We start from the raw sequence: 19598 nt of genomic DNA on the forward strand, positions 1-19598 counted from the left end.
AAAACGAGTATTTTTCTGAGAATATATAAAAGCGCTTTTCCGAAATTTTTTTTTACGAGCAAACAAACGTTGGATTTTTATTTTTCTGCTGAAATTTTTTTTTCAGGCCCATTTTACAGGGAACCAAACACCGCCTAAATGATTCTTCATGAAGATCTGTAGATACATAAGAACTTAATGCCTTTTTGTTTGATGCAAATTACATACTCTAATAAGAGTACTATTGTGTCAGCATGCATGCACGAAGTAAAGGTTTTGTTAGTTAGATTATTATCTTTTTTTTTGGAGAAAAATGTAGCACAATCTATTTTATTCAATAGATATATAACTAATTAAGGGGATGTTTGGCCTAACTTCTCAAAAGTGATTCTGAGTCTAAAATCACTTTTGAGCTCAGTAGAGCATTTGGGAATGACAGATAGAAATTTTGATTTTATTTTTCAGAATTAGAAAACTAATTTTGAAAGATCCAAAATCAGAAACAGAAAAAGGCTGTTTTTCCAAAACTAATTCTGATTTTGGATTCAAATTTTAAATTTTTATTTGTATTTTAGATTCAAAGTAAAAATTTAACATTAAATTTAAATTTTAGAATTTTAAATTCATATTTGAATTTTTAAATCTCAACTTTTCAAATTTAAAATTAAAAATTTAGATTTAAATTTTAAATTTAAGTTTCAAATCTCAAATTTTAAATTTTAAAATTCAAACTTTAAATTTAGATTTTAAATTTGAAATTCAAAATTTAAATTCATATTGAAAAGTTAAATTTAGATTTAAAAATTCAAATTTTAAATATAAAATTTTGAAATTTCAAATTTATTTTTTGTAGAAATTTGAAATTTAAAAATTATACTTTTAATTCAAATTTAAATTTTTAATTTAAATTTTTATTTTAAATTATTTTAAAATAAAATTTAGTAAAAATATTAATATATACAGGCATCAAAATTTTTTTGCCAATCAGCTTTCGAAAATCACTTTAGAAAAATCACTTTTATCTAAACTCAGCCAAACGCTCTATAGCTTTACACAAAAATCAATTCTCCAAATCAAAGTTACTTCTGCACAGATCATTTTTCTAGAATCTAGGCCAAACATGCCCAAAACTTGGCTACATAGTTGAGATAATGAGGTCTCAAAAAAACAAGAAAAAAAAAAGTTATTGATTACATAGCCACCTTTGCCTATGCTATTCAACCCACAACCTCACTAAGCTGCGAACATAAGATAGCATCTGTTGGGACTTCTTACATCTCTAAAACTACCTAATTTTGATTTATTTCTCGTTGTGACTTTCTTACGGACGCCTCACCGACCGTCCCTAATGCAAGTGGTAAAAGAACTTGGTGATTGATATCCGAGCCCCAATTTCGAATCCTAGTTGATTCACATTTTTAGTTAAATTTATTTTTAAATAAAATAAACGAAGCGGATAGCATACTACCTTTTTCTCTCTCTCAAAAAAAAAAAAGAAGACTTTCTTACGGACGATGGATTAAGAGATGGGCTCACTACGAGGATCTAGAAACTGAAATCCCGACCACAGTGAAGATTTCCATGTTATTGGTGTTAAGGAGAATGGTTCGAACAACCGATAACCTGGAAAACGGGGTTGAAACGGTGGACCAAACATGTGCTCTATGAGGACGTGAGCAGAAGATAGTGGACTACTTATTCTCATATTGTGTTATCTTCAGGTTCATGCTAATTGGGCTATAGGTATAGTTAGTCGACAGGTCGAAGCACATCAACCAGTCATAAAGGGCCCTTCGTTGGAGATCTAAAGAATTTCGGAGAAACTGCAAATACCCCTCCGTGGTTTCGAACTTTCTCACTTTAGTACCCTGTGGTTTAAAGTTTATCAAGTTAGTACCCTTTGGTTTCGCACTTTCTCACTTTAGTAACTTGTGGTTACAAGTGTATCAAATTAATATCCTGTGGTTTTATTTTTGTATCAATTTAGTACTCTGTGGTTTTAATTTTATCTTTTTATTATCCATTTTGAGGTATATAAATATTAAACCACAGGGTACTAAAGTGAGAAATTGCGAAACCAGAGGGTACTAACCGATACATTTTAAATCACAGAATACTAAAGTGAAAAAGTGCGAAACTACAGGGTACTAACTTGATACATTTCAAACCACAGGATACTAAAGTGAAAAAGTGCGAAACCACAGAGGGTAACTCCAAGAATTTCCTTTCTAGTGGAATACATGCAGATAAAATTGGAAGAGGATTAGTAAATACATACCGTGAAGCAGAGAAACAAACTAGTACTTAGTCAGATATTAATTGAACCAGTTTCTTTTATCATCATGTCGCCTTATACACGAAAAAAGAGAAAGTATATTGGGGTATAATGTGGGCCGTGCTAGGCCACATTTTTCGGGCCGAAACGGGCTAGTAGTCGCCCCGGCCCGGCCTAGTTTCAATTTCAGGCCGGGCCGGGCCGTGCTTTGGGCCGCCTCTTAAAATATTTATTTTTTAATTTTTTTTAAAAATTATTTTAAATTTGATTAAATCATTTAAAAATTTATAAAAATAATTATAATATAGTAAATATTTAATTTTTTAAAAAATAATAAATTTGTATTTTTTTTTTGAAAAAAAAAAATTGAGGAAGGCGGTAGGGAGTTCTCAGAGGAGGGTGCCAGGGAGGAGGTAGGGGCCGCCGGGGGGAGAGGTCAGGGATGTAGAAGGGGATGGCCGGACGAGGTGGAGGGGGATGGCCGGACGGGGTGGGGCCTTGGATATGGGGGCCGGGGCCGAGGCCGAGGCCGAGGCCTTCGGTGCCGCAGCGGGGGCTGTAGGCAGAGGCGCCGCGGGAGGCCAGTGCGAGGGCCTCGGGGGCCGGCATCGGCGCCACGGGGGCCTCGGCCAGGGGGGGCCCCGCGGGCCGGCGCGAGGGCGGGCAGGGGCCGTGGGCGGAGGCGCCGCGGGAGGCGCCATGGGCGCTACTCCTCAAGCTCCTGGGGAGGAGGAGGAGGGCTTCCCTCCTCCCAGGAGCTTATGCCCTAAGGCCTTGCCTTGGGCCTTAGGAGTCCGGGCCGTGCTGGCCCGGCCCAAAAGGGCCGTGCCATGCCGGGCCGCCCGCCTCCCCTCGGCCCGCCACGACCAGACCCGTTCGGGCCGTGCCAGGCCGTTAGGCCGCAGAGGAGCGGCCCAGGACGGTCCAGAGGTTCGGGCCGGGCTGGCCCGGCACGGGTGCTACAGTACCGTCGTAGTGTAGCTCGGCCCGAGGCAATGCCGGGCCGGGCGGCCCATGTGCCACCCGGCCTGTTTTACACCCCTAACTATATAAGATAAGTTTCATTTAAAAACAATAATATTTAATCAAACATATTATTTATTAACAAATATGATAAAAGTTTAATTTTCTTTGACATCGATTCAATTTACAGCTATTATCGCGCGGCTTATAAAGATTAATTAGATATAAATTCTAAGTAAAATCACTATTACAGAAAAGATTTTCTTTGGAAAACGACACGAAGATACTGTGCTCTGCATCTTCCAACAGCATTACTATTCTGCCAATGATATTATTAGATTCCTCAACACTAATAAAATTATAGATAACAAAAACACCTTAGTCCAATCAACTAAGGGGGCGCCTGGTTCGCGTAAAATGAACTGAAAATTTATTTTCAATATGAAAAATGTATTTCTGTTTGTTTGGTTCGATGTAAAAATATTTTTCCATAAAAGTATTTTTATTGATTTGGAAAAAAATTGAAATTTTCGTTTTCTGTTGTTTTTCGACAGAAAACGAAAACTCAAGCGGTGTAAAAGATTTTTCATTTATTTTTTTTCCACCAAACTAAACAACTGTAAATTTTTTTTTCAACTAAACAAATATCGATAAAAAATTACTTTTTTTTCTACAAAACGTAAAATTATTTTTCAGCCAAAAAAATTTTTCCATTAAAAAATCATCTCTCATGATTTTATGTTGAACTAAACAGATCCCTGCGTATGGAAACAAAGGAGGGAACAAGGGCTTATTCTCTCCCTTGTTCCCGAACCAAACGCTACCTAAGTAGTTCCCATTCAATCCTTTTAAAAAATTAATCACCAACGAAAGCCCTTTGACTAAGTCAATGACACTTGCATCTTCTTTTTTTTTATATTTAGTTTTGCATCTTCTTTACTTGGTGCTAATGATATTTAGTGGCTTATTGTTGAAGAGCATCTAACTAGTGCCTGTTTGGGCATTCTAGAGAATCATTTGTCTACGGGAAAAGCAGGAATAAGCAAATTGGTAAAAGTTCTAAAATTTTTTGTTCGATCAAGTTGCTCAAAAGAGCATTTGGACCCCCAAAAAGCAAGCTTGTAATTGAAGATTGTGCATTTAACTTCATTCAAACTTAAATTTTTATTAGTTACTATCTAAACAATATTTTTGCAGAAGCTTCAGTCTAGCTAGATATATGCCATATTAATATGGAGGTATTTAGCTATTTATTTGCTTCTACAAAAATGATATTAATAAACACTCCACCAAAGGAATCAATATAGTTTCTATTTCGTTTAATATCCAATACCAGTTCAATCCTACAGATGTATATCTATACTGGAATAGGGAGCTGAAAAAGATATCTGGCTTCAAATTCAAAATCTCTTGAACTTGAACATTTTGATTTGAATGATAAACTACTTGAAAGATTTGAAAAGGGATAGAACTTTTTAAGATTTTTCAAATAACTCTACATGAAAAATACTTCTATAAAAGCTCCAATAGGGCCAATCATGCGTTGGTGGTATCTACACGCTAGTAACAAGTGGTTAGAGTGAACTATCACTCTCAAAGATATGGAATACTAAAGGCATAAGAGTTAATAGATAAATACAGATAAAATTTCAGTTGAGAAATGGAATACTAAAAGCGTAAGAGTTGATAGATAAATACGGATAAAATTTCAGTTGGAACTCCCCAACGATGCCTCGTTGGAGAGCCGCCCTCGATTCGCTGTCATGTATTAGTTTTGACTGTATCCAATGTTTCATTAGGTATTAGAAAATACTAAAATTCAAAAAAAATTTAAACATTAGAGGAAAGGATTATTACTCTCGGCTAGAGATAATAGTGATATGCGATGATGTATTGGGACTCGTTAACAAGGCGTTGTTAGCGAACTCCCCACTAAAAGCAAAGTTTTTTTTTTAAAAAAGCTAAAATATAAATTTTGGTTTAGTGTTGTAATTGAATCCGGTGCCTTTGGAATAATCTAGTTGGACCCGAAAGTAAGGTCCACCTACGTCTTTTTTGATTCTTAAGCATGTTGATGTGATCCACCACTTCACCATATCAATGATTTTGTTGAAATTAATACTAATTAAATTTAATTTTGGTCGATACCTCATCGTTTTACATTTCCAGTCCTCTTAGTAATTTATTGTGGTAATTAAATTGATTTATACAACACTAAATCCTTATTTTTTTAGAAATCTACAAAAACATGATTTTTTTTTTAATACTCAGAATATTATTTTATATTACAATGCGAAAAACTCGGAATATTATTTTATATTACAATGCGAAAAACTAATAAATATCCAGTTGCTTATCTCGAAAATTAGTTTCTAAAGAGGTGTTTGGTTCGTTGGAAAAGCGTAGAAAAAATTTTTTCGAAAAAAATTTCTCCATGAAAAATCTCTTTTTCAGCTTTTCGTCCATTTAATTAATTTCAAGAAAAAATAATTTTTTAAAAAAATTTATTTTTCAAATTTCATGACAAATTAATATTTTTGTTTTTCAAATTTTTTTAGAAAAACGAAAATACTAATTTTTCATAAAATTTGGAAAGTTTTCAAAAAAGTAAGTTCTTTTTAAACCAAACGTACAGAAAATTGAAAAAGAAAATTCATAAAAAAAATTTTGGAAAAAATTTTTCCACGCTTTTTCCAAGAACCAAACAACTCCTAAATGTTGCATTTGTATCAAGTTAATATAACTAAAGACTTCTATTGAACTCCTTTTAAGTTCTTTTAGGAAAAATGCATGGATCAAACTACTCTGGAATTTTAGTTTGTGCCTCTATATATAAAGGTAGTAATATATTAAGTAAAAGTTATTATTAAGTATAAAGGTACTTAGACCAATATCCATAAAGTAGAAGTTTATATTAAATAGATTTTTTTTTTGAGAGATTATATTAAATAGATTTAGTATTAGCTTGTTGCTAACTTGCTATCTACACTTACAACACTTGGTAAAACTTAACCTTATCTAGCATTAGCTCGTAATTTCGGTATCTTTAATAGAATTTAATTTGCAATTGACGTATCATTGTTTAAAAGTTAAAACAAACAAATATTCACCCACTCATTAAATTTGATGTATAATATCTGAAATATCTTTATTGAGAAATCATTTGTTGTAAAGTAAGCTCAATTAAATAGATTCCTTAGACCACCCTTTTGAATGGGAACTTGCGCAATGCGTCATTCCTCGTGTGTCATGCCTCGTGCGTCATGCCCCCATCTTCTCAAAATAATTCAGCTCGTGACATTCATAAAAAGTTAGAAAAATGTTGTACAAACACTACAACAAAAATGGTCTATAGCGACACTTTTAAATATAAGTACATGTCAAAAAAGTGCTACTAGCTAAAATTACCGACACTTTTAAAAAGTGTTGCTATATGTGAGGTCGCTAGGTATATAGTGACAGTTAAAGAGTGTCGCTATAATCTAAAAAAGTGCTGCTAATTTACCAACACTTATTTAAGTATTTAGCAATCCCTGAAACTCTATCTCGTTGGCTGCGGTGGCGGAGGAGGACGACAGTAAAGGCTCTTCGTCTAGAATTTCAGTGGATTGAGTGAAGAGAGAAGAAAAGATGGTAATTAATTTTTCTTTTTTTTTTCTTTTTTATTTGTAATCAGACCAAATGAACTGGGTGTGGTGGATTGAGTAGAGTAATCTTTTATTTTTGGTTGGATTGGACTTTATATTTAGGCATTAGTAGATGTGTTTTTAAGTTTTAGTATAAATGAAACACTTACTCAAAAGTGTCCCAAACATGTGTCCCTATAACTTAATTCTGTTGTAGTGATTTTTTGAATTAATAGTTGGCATTCTATCTCGTAGATGAGGGTCAGATTGAATCGAATCATAAAGGTTAAAATGAACTTGAGGGACTATTAATTTAACTTTGGACGTGCAATTTGCAAAGACCGTACCGTAAAATAGGATAAGGAGGAATAAGAACGTCAATTATTAACCAACCTATCGAGGATGCAGCAGTCTCCATCTGCGTAAGGAATATAACTTCTTGTGTGGACCTCTTCTTACGTGATTTTGCATTTTCCCGCTCGTCACTCGTGTAGTTCACCATGCGCATCGAGAAATTAATGCCTAGACTACTTGGTGCACCACGTTAGTCATGTAAATGTAAGACTATTACGAGATTTATAAGTTTTTAGCTGTTCCCGATCACCAATAAAATAAATTATTTGCAATATTCTCTATTACAGCTAACTAATTAAGAAAAATACATGCAATTATAGCTGATGCATTTTTAACGGAAGGTGCACGGGATGACGTGGTGCACTTGGCGCAAGCAAAAGTTGATCCTGAATATCTATCCTGCCTATAAATATCGCGCCAAATTAGCCGTTTAAGCAAACAACAACAAGCAAATATATATATCTGAGTTAATATTTCTTCTCTAGTCCGAATATATAATCTACTACACCTCGAGGCCGCCATGGTTCACTTCATGCACAACAAACGCCAGATGACGATGGAAGAGTTCCAGAGGTGGCTGAAGGTCGTCGACGCCAACGGCGACGGCCAGATCAGCCGAAAGGAGCTCGAAGACGCGCTCCGCACGCTCGGGGTGCACTCGGTCCACCTCAGGGCCTGGTTCGCGGTCCAGAAAGCCGACCTCAACCACAACCGCGCCGTCGACGGCGATCAGGAGATCAAGAAGCTCACTGCTCATGCGGAGAAGCACTGGGGGATCGTCCTGGTCACTAATAACTAGTATCCGTGCATGCGTGTGAACGCACGTACGGAGACAATCGCGCATCTTCGATTAGTCACCAGTTAGTAATTAAGCTACTATTTTGCATGGTTTTATCTACGTCTGACCTAAGTAGCGTGTGAACTATATAGTTTTAAGTGCGTGGTGCAGGTACGTAGTTAGTTGCTGCTTCTTAAGGTACGTAGCAGTGTATGTATGTGATGTGTGGTTGCTCAAAAAAGCCTGAGCATATCATATATATATATATATATATATGTTCACTGTTGCTTATATTAAACTTTGCATCCCAGTTTATCGGATATTTACTTTTTCCTTATAATTTTTTTAACCTGCTTTCTCATTTGGTTTCCCCCTCCCCTTACTTTTTAATTGCTATAACCTGGATTTTGAACTGTCGAATTATTTGGTACTAACCATTAATCCTAAAATCTCGAACGGTTAGAAATATACGACTATTCATTTAAAAAATACAGATACAGCGTTCTCGGGTTTCGAGGACTTGGCTTAACTAGTCTCACTAGGGATGTCAACGGGTCGGATTCGAGGCAGATTTTTAAAATTCCGAACCCGACCAAAAACCCGAAACCCGATTCTCCAAGTTTCAAAATTTCGAAACATATTATAAAAAACACTAGTTCTAAAATACATATTCAAATACAACATTAAACATTTATGCCATATAATAACTACATCCAAATATAAAAAATATAAACTTAAATAATTAAAAACAGTAATACAATTTTTAAATATTTAATAAAAAATTTTAAAAATTTGATAGTTCCATTCCCCAATAATCCATAAAAATGAAGAGACTAAAGTTAAAAATACTAAGGAAAAAACGAAATAAAAAATTTCTAAAAAGTTAAAAAGGAAAATAAAGTTCGATTGCCCAACAATCCATAAAAACTAAGAGATTAAAATTAAAAAGTGAGAAAAAAAAAACACATAAATATTAAAAATCTAAGAAAGTAAGAAACCCACATCAATTTTTTTTAAAAAAATTCTTACCTTCTTTCTCTTAGATTTGAGTTTATGATTCTTAGTGAGGAAGCAACAAGCTAAAGAAGCTAACGAGAGAATGGCCACCTTCTTGGCCTCTTGGGAATGGGGAGGAATTAAAAGGGAGATACAAGCATCCTCTCTTTTGAGGCTTTTACAATTAGGGTTTGGGAAGGCTTTGACTACTAGGATTTCGGTTATAAAAGTACGAGTTTTTTTGGCATTTAAATTCAGATCTAATGGTTTGAATTTTTTTTATATATTGCATTATAGTAAATTTATTCGGATTCAAATTCAGGTTCGGGTTGGGTTCGGGTTCGGATTCGGATGTTTTTTAAATATCCATATCCGAACCCGAATCTGTCGGATTTTTTTTTTAATATCCATATCAAAATCTATATTTATTTACATCGGGTAAAATCCGCTCCGTTCGGATTCGGATTCGAATTCAGATTCGGATAAAATTCAGGTATCCGTATCCATTGACATCCCTAAGTCTCACGCTTCAGATATGACTTGGCCTAGTCTTGTCTCTTGTCATTTTGAATGTGGCTCGGTCAAAATTTGATCTTTGGCCACATAGCAGATTGTTTGTCACTTTAGACCAACATAACCATTAACCCATCCTACTGTGTATGTATGCAAAAGTCCATATTTCAGTTTCCTGAAAAAGCTAGAATTTTAGTATAATTTCGTGGCGAAATTGCTTTGGTATTATATATGGTGTCCACATATATAGTGAGTGATGCAACGTCAAAATTAAGAAAAAGTAGAGAAAAGCATGAATTAATTTTCTTTTCCTCTCTCCAACATTTTCTCTCCACGTATAAAAGGAATAATTAGGCAAAAATATGTTCTCAAATTGATGGAGCAAATAGAAAAAGGCAACTCCTTGGGCCTGAAATAGCACTCAACTAAGTCCAAGAAGAACTCTAATAGATCCTTCTGTTTGGCCCGGATTGTCTGTTTTGCAAGCTAAGGCTTAGTTTGGTATTGCATTTATTTTATTTTTTTTAAAAAATATCTTTTAGATTGTTTATGTTTTGGCTTTTGGTAGTAAAATAATCTTAAAAAATATTTTTTATTTTATTTTTATAACAAAATATTAAATCTAATAGCTGTAGCGGAGAATCAAATAATTTTTTTTTTTGAGAAAAAGGTAGCACGCTATCCGCTTTATTCATTGATTTGATGAAATAAAAAAAAATCTTAACCAAGTTAGGACGCGAGGATCAGGTCCCACCCCTTCACGAGAATCAAATAATTAAAAAAGAGAGACCGACCGTCCCTAAAGCAAGTGGTAAAGGGCTTGGTGGTTGGTATCCGAGACTCAAGTTCGAATCCTAGTTGATTCACATTTCCAGCTAAGTTTATTTCTAAAATGAAATAAACGAAGTGGGTAGCGTGCTTCCTATCTCTCTCAAAAAAAAAAAAGGAAAAAAAGAGAGAGACCAACTGTCCCTAAAACAAATGGCAAAGGGCTTGGTGGTTGGTACCCGAGACCTAAGTTCGAATCCTGATTGATTCACATTTTTAGCTAAGCTTATTTCTAAATGAAATAAACGAAGCGGATAGCGTGCTATTTATCTCTCGAAAAAAGAAAAGAAAAAAAAAAAAGAGAGAATGAGAATAAGACAAGCTAATTAACCCGGATAGGAGGAGGAGAAGGGCGATAATTTTAAAATAAAAGAATAATTTTTAAAAGTAGAACATAAAAATATATATGATATCAGGCATGTTCTTTTTCAAAAGAAAACTCTGATTTTGTTTTTAAAAGTAAAAAAACTAAAAACAGAAACGATACAAAACGGAGCCTATCGGATTTGGTATTTTTGCTACTTCTTGTATAAAACTCAAATGATCAAACTAATTAATAACCTCGATTTGGTGTTTGTACTTCTACTACAGAGAGAACTCTCTCCGATGGGATATAATAAGCTTCGATTTGGTGTTTGTACTTCTACTGCAAAGTGAGATTACGTTCCCTTTCTTTTTATTTCTTTTTTCTTTCTTGTTTTGTGTATATTGTACAACTACAACAGAATTAGGTTATAGGGACACATATTTTGGACACTTTTGAGTAAGTGTTCCACTTATGCTAAAACTTAAAAACACATCTACTAATGTCTGAATATAAAGCCCAATCCAACCAGAAATAAAAGATTACTCTACTCAACCCACCACACCCAGTCCATTTGGCCTGATTACAAACAGAAAAGAAAAAAAAGAAGAAAAATCAATTACCATCTTTTCTTCTCTCTTCACTCAATCCACTGAAATTCTAGACAAAGAGCCTTTACTGTTGTCCTCCTCCACTATCGCAGCCAACAAGATAGAGTTTCGGCGGTTGCTAAATGCTTAAATAAGTGTTGGTAAATTAGCAGCACTCTTTTAGGTTATAGCGACACTTTTTAACTGTCACTATATACCTAGCGACCCCACATATAGCAACACTTTTTAAAAGTGTCGGTAATTTTAGCTAGCAGCACTTTTTTGACATGTACCTATATTTAAAAGTGTCGCTATAGACCGTTTTTATTGTAGTGGGTCTTCAAAGAATCTTATGAGAAATTAGCCATGATATATCTTATTCATTCATAATATTTAACATCAAACAAGTGCAATTCCATACGCACGTTATGGGTGGTACAATTTTGTGGTTGTTGGCTGCATCATAATCGCGGAAGCTGGTGGAAAATGGGCGGATGTTGTTGTCGCAGACCGCAACGCTTAGAATAAAGCCTGGCGAGTGGGCTCGGAAAAATTGGGTCCTAATTAACCCAGTAACTGTACACATTTTGCACAAGATCAAATTAACCTCACGCGAAGTTAACGGGCGAACCAGGACCAGATCTAAATCAAGTTGCGTGATTTGGGTTTATGTTTAATTTCATCCATCCTCGTTTGGTGTAATTTTGAGATCACGATGTAACTCTCTAGAGGAAGAAGCTTTTTGATCACTTGATTAAATGAATCCATATTTACTTTATTTAATTCATTAATGACAGCGACATCGACAGTACTTTTTTTTTTTTTTTTGAGAGAGATAGGTAGCACGTTACCCGCTTCGTTTATTTCATTTAAAAATAATTTTAATTAGCTAGAAATGTGAATCAAGTAGGATTCGAACTTGAGATCTCGGATACAACCATCGACAGAACTAATTAAGACTATCATAGGCACAGGCACAGGCGCAGGGCTAAACTATCATGACATTGATCATCGGAAAAGTCATCACGATCTTTAGATAATTCTCAACACGAAAACATTCGCCGTAGAAGCTCCAACGTAGCCAAATGTTTCTTTTTTTTTTTTAGAGAGACAGGTAGTACGTTACCCGCTTCGTTTATTTTATTTAGAAATGAACTTAACTGGAAATGTGAATCAATTAGGGTTACAACATAGTCAAATGTTATTGGAAAAAAATGGAGGTACCCTAAATCATAAATTTGAACTTACCACTACTTTTCCACCTAAGCAGTAAAATAGAATAATCCTATATTGGCCTTCACGCAAATATCACGTCAAACGATTCATGAGGTGGAAAGTTAACAAAAGAAAAAAGAAAAAAAAAAAAAAATCCTGCGGACTTTTGAATGGACTTTCACTTCCGGGGTTGTGCAGCATCTCAAAAAAGATGCACGCAAACAAGATAATGGAGAATAAAGTTAATTAGTTGCTGTTCCTTTTCTCACCCGATTTTCTTTGTTCAAATTAAGGACCAAATCCGGTCAAGCCCACCACACAAGAGTTGTTTATTAATTGTTCTCTCTCTGTATATACCCAAACTTGCAATTTGATTCTTATACTTTTCACATAAACACTTACAAAGCCCAAGATTTAAAAAATAATGACTACTTTTTAAATATCATTAAACATTATCTAATGTTTCGAAACTAACATGTAACATATTTAAAAGTTCAGGGACTAGAGATTTTAAATTGTGGGAACCAGGTTTTGCGCCACTTGAGAAAAACGTGTTCGTGCTCGATTGTTAAATTAATAAAAGGCCTCAATTGGCCTCTCCTCTATTCTCAATTAGCTTAAGAGAACATTAATTGGTGAAGTTAACCATGGCCTTCATGTGTTACCGGGTGCTTCCGCAGAGAGAGATGAGCATCGAAGAGTTCAAAGCGTGGCTGAAGCAGTTCGACGCGAACCGCGACGGGCGGATCAGCAGGGAGGAGCTGCAGCAGGCGCTGCGCAGCCTGCACGCGTGGTTCGCGTGGTGGAAGGCTCGCGAGGGGGTGAAGGAAGCCGACGCCGACCGGAACGGGCTCGTCGATAAGGAGGAGATCGGCAGGCTGGTCGGATACGCGCAGAAGCGTCTTCATATGAAGATCAACGATTACGATTACTACTAACAAAAGGAAAATCTTGATATTTTTTTAAAATCCAAACATTAAGGAATTGTTTTGTTTAAGAGTTTTGCACCTAGATATTGTTATGTTAAACATACTCCTGTAAAATTTAAACAACCAATTTCCTCCTTGTTGTAACGAATATAATAGCATGATAGACGACTTGCTTTGCTCTATCCTCTATGTATTGTATGGCTGATACTTAGAACATATTTGTTTTGCGTAAAATTTTATTAAGGAATTAAAAAAGATTATGATAAGATCATTTGAACTCCTACTCATAGCATTTGGATCAACCGTGCAAAGTCGATTGTGAAACGCGTGAACCCCACACCCTTCGTCCTAACAAAACAAATAGACCCTCACATGCATGTTTGGCTTAGGAGCAAATTAAACGAAACAAATCGAGGCGTAATATTATATCCCTATAGTTTCACATCAGATGAAAAAATAATTCTGATTCCCACATCACATTAGTCCAACGAGTTATTATTGTTAGCTGTTCAGATCGATACAAATAAACATTATAAGATAGTACACTGTTTATTTTAAGTTGACAACCCAATTTTCAGCAAGTTCATTCATTCTACTACTATTCTTGCCCCAACAAATTTAAATATTTAAAATATAAATTTATATTAATAGCCTTATTTTTGGCTAGGAATTTTAATTTGAACTTTGAAATCAAATTGTTCCAAATTATAAATTCAAATTATTGATTGAAACTTGAATTCAAAATTTAAATTTTTACTTTAAAATTCAAATTCAAATTTAAGTTTGCATTTTGAATTTAATTTCAATAATGAGTTTCATTTTGAACTTTGAATTCGAATTATAAGTTTAAATGCTCAATTTGAGTTATGATTTAAACTTAATTTTTAATTTAAAATTTAAAATTTAATTCAAATTGTGAATTCATATTTGAATTTAGAATTTAAGGTCAAATAGTAAATTAAAATTTTTATTCAAATCATAAATTCAAATTATAAATTCAATTTTGAATTAAGGTTTTAATTATTATATTGAAATTTGATTTTTTAATTTAATTTCAGTTATGAATGATCTAAATTTAATTATATGTCTTAAATTTTAATTATAAATTCAAATCAGATTTAAGTCTAAATTTAAATTTCAAAAATTCAAATTATTGATTGAAACTTGAATTCAAAATTTAAATTTTTACTTTAAAATTCAAATTCAAATTTAAGTTTGCATTTTGAATTTAACTTCAATAATGAGTTTCATTTTGAACTTTGAATTTGAATTATAAGTTTAAATGCTCAATTTGAGTTATGATTTAAATTCAATTTTTAATTTAAAATTTAAAATTTAATTCAAATTGTGAATTCATATTTGAATTTAGAATTTGAGATCAAATAGTAAATTAAAATTTTTATCAAATCATAAATTCAAATTATAAATTCAATTTTGAATTAAGGTTTTAATTATTATATTGAAATTTGATTTTTTATTTTAATTTCAGTTATGAATTATCTAAATTTAATTATATGCTTTAAATTTTAATTATAAATTCAAATCAGATTTAAGTCTAAATTTAAATTTTAAATTTTGAATATAAATATAAATATTTAATTTAAATTACGAGCATAAGTCGCGCGTTTTTTGTATTTATACTTCTTTATATGTAAACGAATAATTGAAATCACAAAACTATAATTTTTATGTTTTATTTTATAGTCAATAAAACAAGGGAAACTTCAAATACCCCCCTTGTGGTTTCACTTTTTCTCACTTTAGTACCATGCGGTTTAAAGTGTATCAAGTTAGTACCCTGTGGTTTTGCACTTTTTTACTTTAGTACCATGTAGTTTAAAGTGTATCAAGTGAACACCCTGTAGTTTCACATTTTCTCACTTTAGTACCATGTGGTTTCGTAATTTCTCACTTTAGTACCCTGTGGTTATCCTGTGGTTTAAAAATCACAGGGTACTAACTTGATATAAAAATAAAATCACATGATGCTAATTTGATACAAAAATAAAATCATAGGGTACTAATTTGATACACTTTAAACCACAGGATACTAAAGTGAGAAAGTGCAAAACCACAGGGTACTAACTTGATTCACTTAAAACCAAAGGGTACTAAAATGAAAAAGTGCGAAACCACAGGGGGGGTTTTGAAGTTTTCCCGTAAAACAATCTAACTCAAAAGTCACTTTTAAAAAAGTTATTTTTATAAAAATTATTTTTTTTCACTTCAATCATTTTTGGATAACCAAACATACGCTAATTAAGACCTCCTGGATTTCTCTTTCACCGGCGTGTTTTTTTTTTGAGAAAAGGTAGCATGCTACCGCTTCTTTCGCCGGCGTGTTTTTCTTCCTTGGTTTCGACGGTTTCTCTTGCAATCTCCCATCGACTCCTCTATTCTTCATCGACTTGTTGATCTCAAAGGGACTACTTGCACCGTCCAGAAAGCCCGGAGCTCACCACTTTGTCAGACGAAAATTGATCGGATATGCACCAAATTCATGTGGACACATGTAAAGGACATATCCAAATTCATGTGGACACATGCAAAGGCTAGATAAGTACACAATTTATCTTTTTCATTATTCTCGATTCCCTGTCATCTTTTTCCTGCAAATTTCGTTCAATCAGTGTGTTTTGCCAAAACAGGTACATAAGATGCAACATGAATGTTCTACACACTAATCAGCCAGTAATGGACTTAGCCTAATCCCTGATCTGACCCAGGCCCAGCTGAAACGTTTTTCACGATTGTAATTTACCAGTCAAAATGAAAAAAAAAAAAAAAAGAAAAAAAAGAAAAAAAAGAGAGAGAGAGAAAAAGTATTCTCGTGCTCTAATTTGAAGAAAAAATCTTGCCCAAAAATCCAATCATTTCAAAAGTAGAGAATCCTAAAGTTGATTTTTTTTTTTTTTCTCCAACCTAATTTGGGCATCTGATTCTCCCTCCACTTTTCAAATCTACGCTTTTGTACCAGCACCACTGGGCTTTCCGTGGGCATCACACATCGATGATCATCGATCATGTGGTGATTAAAACCCTTCCTTTAAATGATTCTCAATCTTTCCCGCATGATCAAATAGAATTGTATACTATTCCAACTTTGCCTGCCGCCCACTCCCCCCAGATTCTCGCTTGTCCGGTACGTTTCGTTCGCTTTCTCGCCAAATTTCTTGTCTTAATGGAGGCTCAATCAACGAAAAATATGATTTATAAGGAAGGAATAAAGTACACAACATGCTTTTTCGGCATATAAATCCCTAGAAGTGTAAGTACTAGTGCTGCACAGTCGAAGGGATACTTAGGGTTTGTTTTTTTGTGTGTGTGTCGAGCGGTAAGTGAGAGATGGCGATCAGGAACGTGAACAATGCGCCCCGATCGGTGGACGGGGACATGACGATGGACGAGTTCAAGGAGTGGCTAAAGAGGTTCGACGTGGACAAGGACGGGCGTATCAGCCGCGAGGAGCTACAGCGCGCCATCCGCTCCGTCCGCGGCCGCTTCAGTGGCTGGAAGTGCGGTCGTGGCATCCGCCGCGCCGATGTAGATGGTAACGGATACATCGAAGAGGATGAGATCGATAATCTCGTGGAGTTCGCCCAGAAGAGGCTTGGCGTGAAGATCGTGTCCTATTAATTTACTTTCAGATCATGCGAGGTAAGTAATATCTACGGTGGTGTTATTAACAAAGCCAAATTTGCTATTAACAGAGAGATTCACTGAATTCACAGACGTTTAGTACATTTGAACGATTCAATGAATCTAGTATGTAAATAGTTAAAATTGGCTTTGCTGGGAACACCATCTAAAGTAACTGGGGCAAGAAAATAAGAATTCCAAGACAATAAATATAATCCTAGTGTGGTGAATTTGTGATTGTAATAGAGCTCTAACTGCTATAATTAAGATAGGTTAACTGTATTGTAATCACCTCTTTTCTCCCTTGTGTGGTTTGTACCATGTGTGGATTAAGTTGCTATTATAAAGTTGGTGTTTTTCTTTTACTTTGTGAATATTAATTACTGTGTTTTCCCTTTCATTTTATTCTCCTTAAATGGTAATGTTATCATCATAATCCATCTACTTTTGTTCTTTAACTCTTAATGCATATATAATATTCTTGAAGCAGATATAAGTAGATCATAATGAAATTAGGTGAAATCACAAATTTTTTTTTTTTTTTTTTTTTGAGAGATAGATAGCACGCTACCCGCTTCGTTTTATTTCATTTAGAAATATACTTAGCTGGAAATGTGAATCAACTAGGATTCGAACTTGGGTCTCGGGTACCAACCACCAAGCCCTTTGCCACTTGCTCTAGGGACGGTCGGATACAAAAAGTTAGATTGCTTTTAGCTGAGATGGTGCAACTGTACAAAATTGGGACTTACATGGACAAAGGAGTAGTTTGAGATACTTCCAAATGAACATAAATAGTTAAGAGACCTTTTATGAAATCTCAAATATTTGAAGGACTAATTTGAAAAAAACAAAAAACAAAAAACATANGAAATATACTTAGCTGGAAATGTGAATCAAATAGGATATAGAAAATAAATCTCGGGTACCAACAACCAAGCCATTAGACACTTGATCTAAGAGACGAAACGATACATAAAAATGAGTATTGCTATAATTAAACTCGTATTGATAGTGCAACTGTACTAAAAATAAAATAATAAAAAGACAAAGGATATAGAATGAGATACTTACAAATAAAAATAAATAATTAAGAGAAATTATATGAAATATAAAATATATGTATACGAGCTAATATCAAGCCAAAAACGAAAAAACAAAAAACAGAACGTGTAAGGACTCGAATTAACTTAAACGAGCGAGACGATGGCGAGCTCATTTCGAGCCGAACACGAGCTGGCTCGCGAACAGCGAGCTGTATTGCCACCCCTAATGACAACAAAGCTTATTGATTGACACTTTAACAAGAATAGCCCAATGGGCTTTTCCCTCAATCCACAACTTCTCCGCCTTTTATTTCACAAAAAGGCACAGGTAATTAATATTATGGGTATTTTATATCTGTAAAAAGTTACATAGAAGTATAGTTAATGAGTCAGTTTCTAATTATAATGCAATAACAAACTATATATAAAACTAGCTTGTAAATTAGTTTTTCGGAGATCATGTTTGTCTCGAATGGATGTTATTATAAAAATTAAAATCTAACTTATCAACTGCATTTTCAATACTGATCTTGTAGTATTACTTTTTGATATTCAAATAAACTTCGCAAAATATTAAACGACCAAAATCACTTGTTTGACTATTGACCACCAATAATTGCTTCTTACTTCATCAAAAGCTTTGTACCTAGGCTAGCCAGGGTACTTAGGTATAGGGACGAAACTAGCACTCGATTATGAAAGAGGCCAAAAATATATACAAATCAAAATTTTAGCAAATAAACAAAATTTACTTAGTCAAATTTTTGATGAAAAAATATATTGACTAAATAATTAGTGTAAAAAAGCATTACCCATTTTTTATTTATACTTACTTAACTTCTAATTATTTTATTTATATTATTTTACTCAATAATAGTAAAATGACTATTAGTTGACAGAACTATTAACTTTAATATAACCTTTAATTTAATTAAATAAAAAAGTATCTAAAATAATTAGAAATTATGAAGGTACTAAACAAAAAAATAAATAAATAAACTCAGAGTTGAGAGAGCATTATATTAGCGCTAAATTTTTTAAAAATAAACAGGTTACTCATCATAGTTTTAAAATTAAATAAAAAAAATATTTTTTAATTTTTTTATATAAAAAAGACTATTATGCAAATTATAAAATTTTGGGGGGGCCATGGCCCCCCCTCGGCCTCAACATAGCTCCGTCCCTGCTTAGGTACAATTTAATCAAGGTATTGTGATAATCACCATATATAGTGCCATATACTATTCCTTGGAAATTACACTCTATTATTTTCTATGTATAGGGTGATTAACAAGGTCGTTTGTGTCTCTTTTTTTACGTTTAAGCAACCTCATATGTGCTTCTCTTACACGTAAGAAAAAGTTGTTACCCACTTATGAGATGGTGCAATCATTTTACAACACAAAATTATTCTTATGGGCAATTTTGAGTTGATCCTGAATTTTTAATTAATTTTGACAATTAGATTTTGTAAATTTTATCAAAAATTTAATATGCCTAGTATAATCAAATTTACTAGTCGTTTTGATCGTATGTCTTGTATACAATCTTATAAAACTTTAA

General features: G+C 33.7%; 2 protein-coding genes across 2 annotated transcripts; both read left to right on the forward strand.

Annotated features, from left to right (window-relative positions):
- On the forward strand, nucleotides 12674–13588 carry LOC109706737 (probable calcium-binding protein CML18). The gene has a single exon (XM_020227711.1). It carries the CDS (start codon nucleotides 13069–13071, stop codon nucleotides 13357–13359), a length of 291 nt encoding a protein of 96 aa, XP_020083300.1. The 5' UTR covers nucleotides 12674–13068; the 3' UTR covers nucleotides 13360–13588.
- On the forward strand, nucleotides 16616–17354 carry LOC109724647 (probable calcium-binding protein CML18). The gene has a single exon (XM_020253531.1). It carries the CDS (start codon nucleotides 16696–16698, stop codon nucleotides 16984–16986), a length of 291 nt encoding a protein of 96 aa, XP_020109120.1. The 5' UTR covers nucleotides 16616–16695; the 3' UTR covers nucleotides 16987–17354.

This window comes from Ananas comosus, linkage group 2 (assembly GCF_001540865.1).
Source record: "Ananas comosus cultivar F153 linkage group 2, ASM154086v1, whole genome shotgun sequence".
Lineage (NCBI taxonomy): Eukaryota > Viridiplantae > Streptophyta > Magnoliopsida > Poales > Bromeliaceae > Ananas > Ananas comosus.

What these genes read in the sequence shown, in the direction of transcription:
- LOC109724647 (XM_020253531.1), top strand. Translation starts at nt 16,696, where the DNA reads ATGGCGATCAGGAACGTGAACAATGCGCCCCGATCGGTGGACGGGGAC.
- LOC109706737 (XM_020227711.1), top strand. Translation starts at nt 13,069, where the DNA reads ATGGCCTTCATGTGTTACCGGGTGCTTCCGCAGAGAGAGATGAGCATC.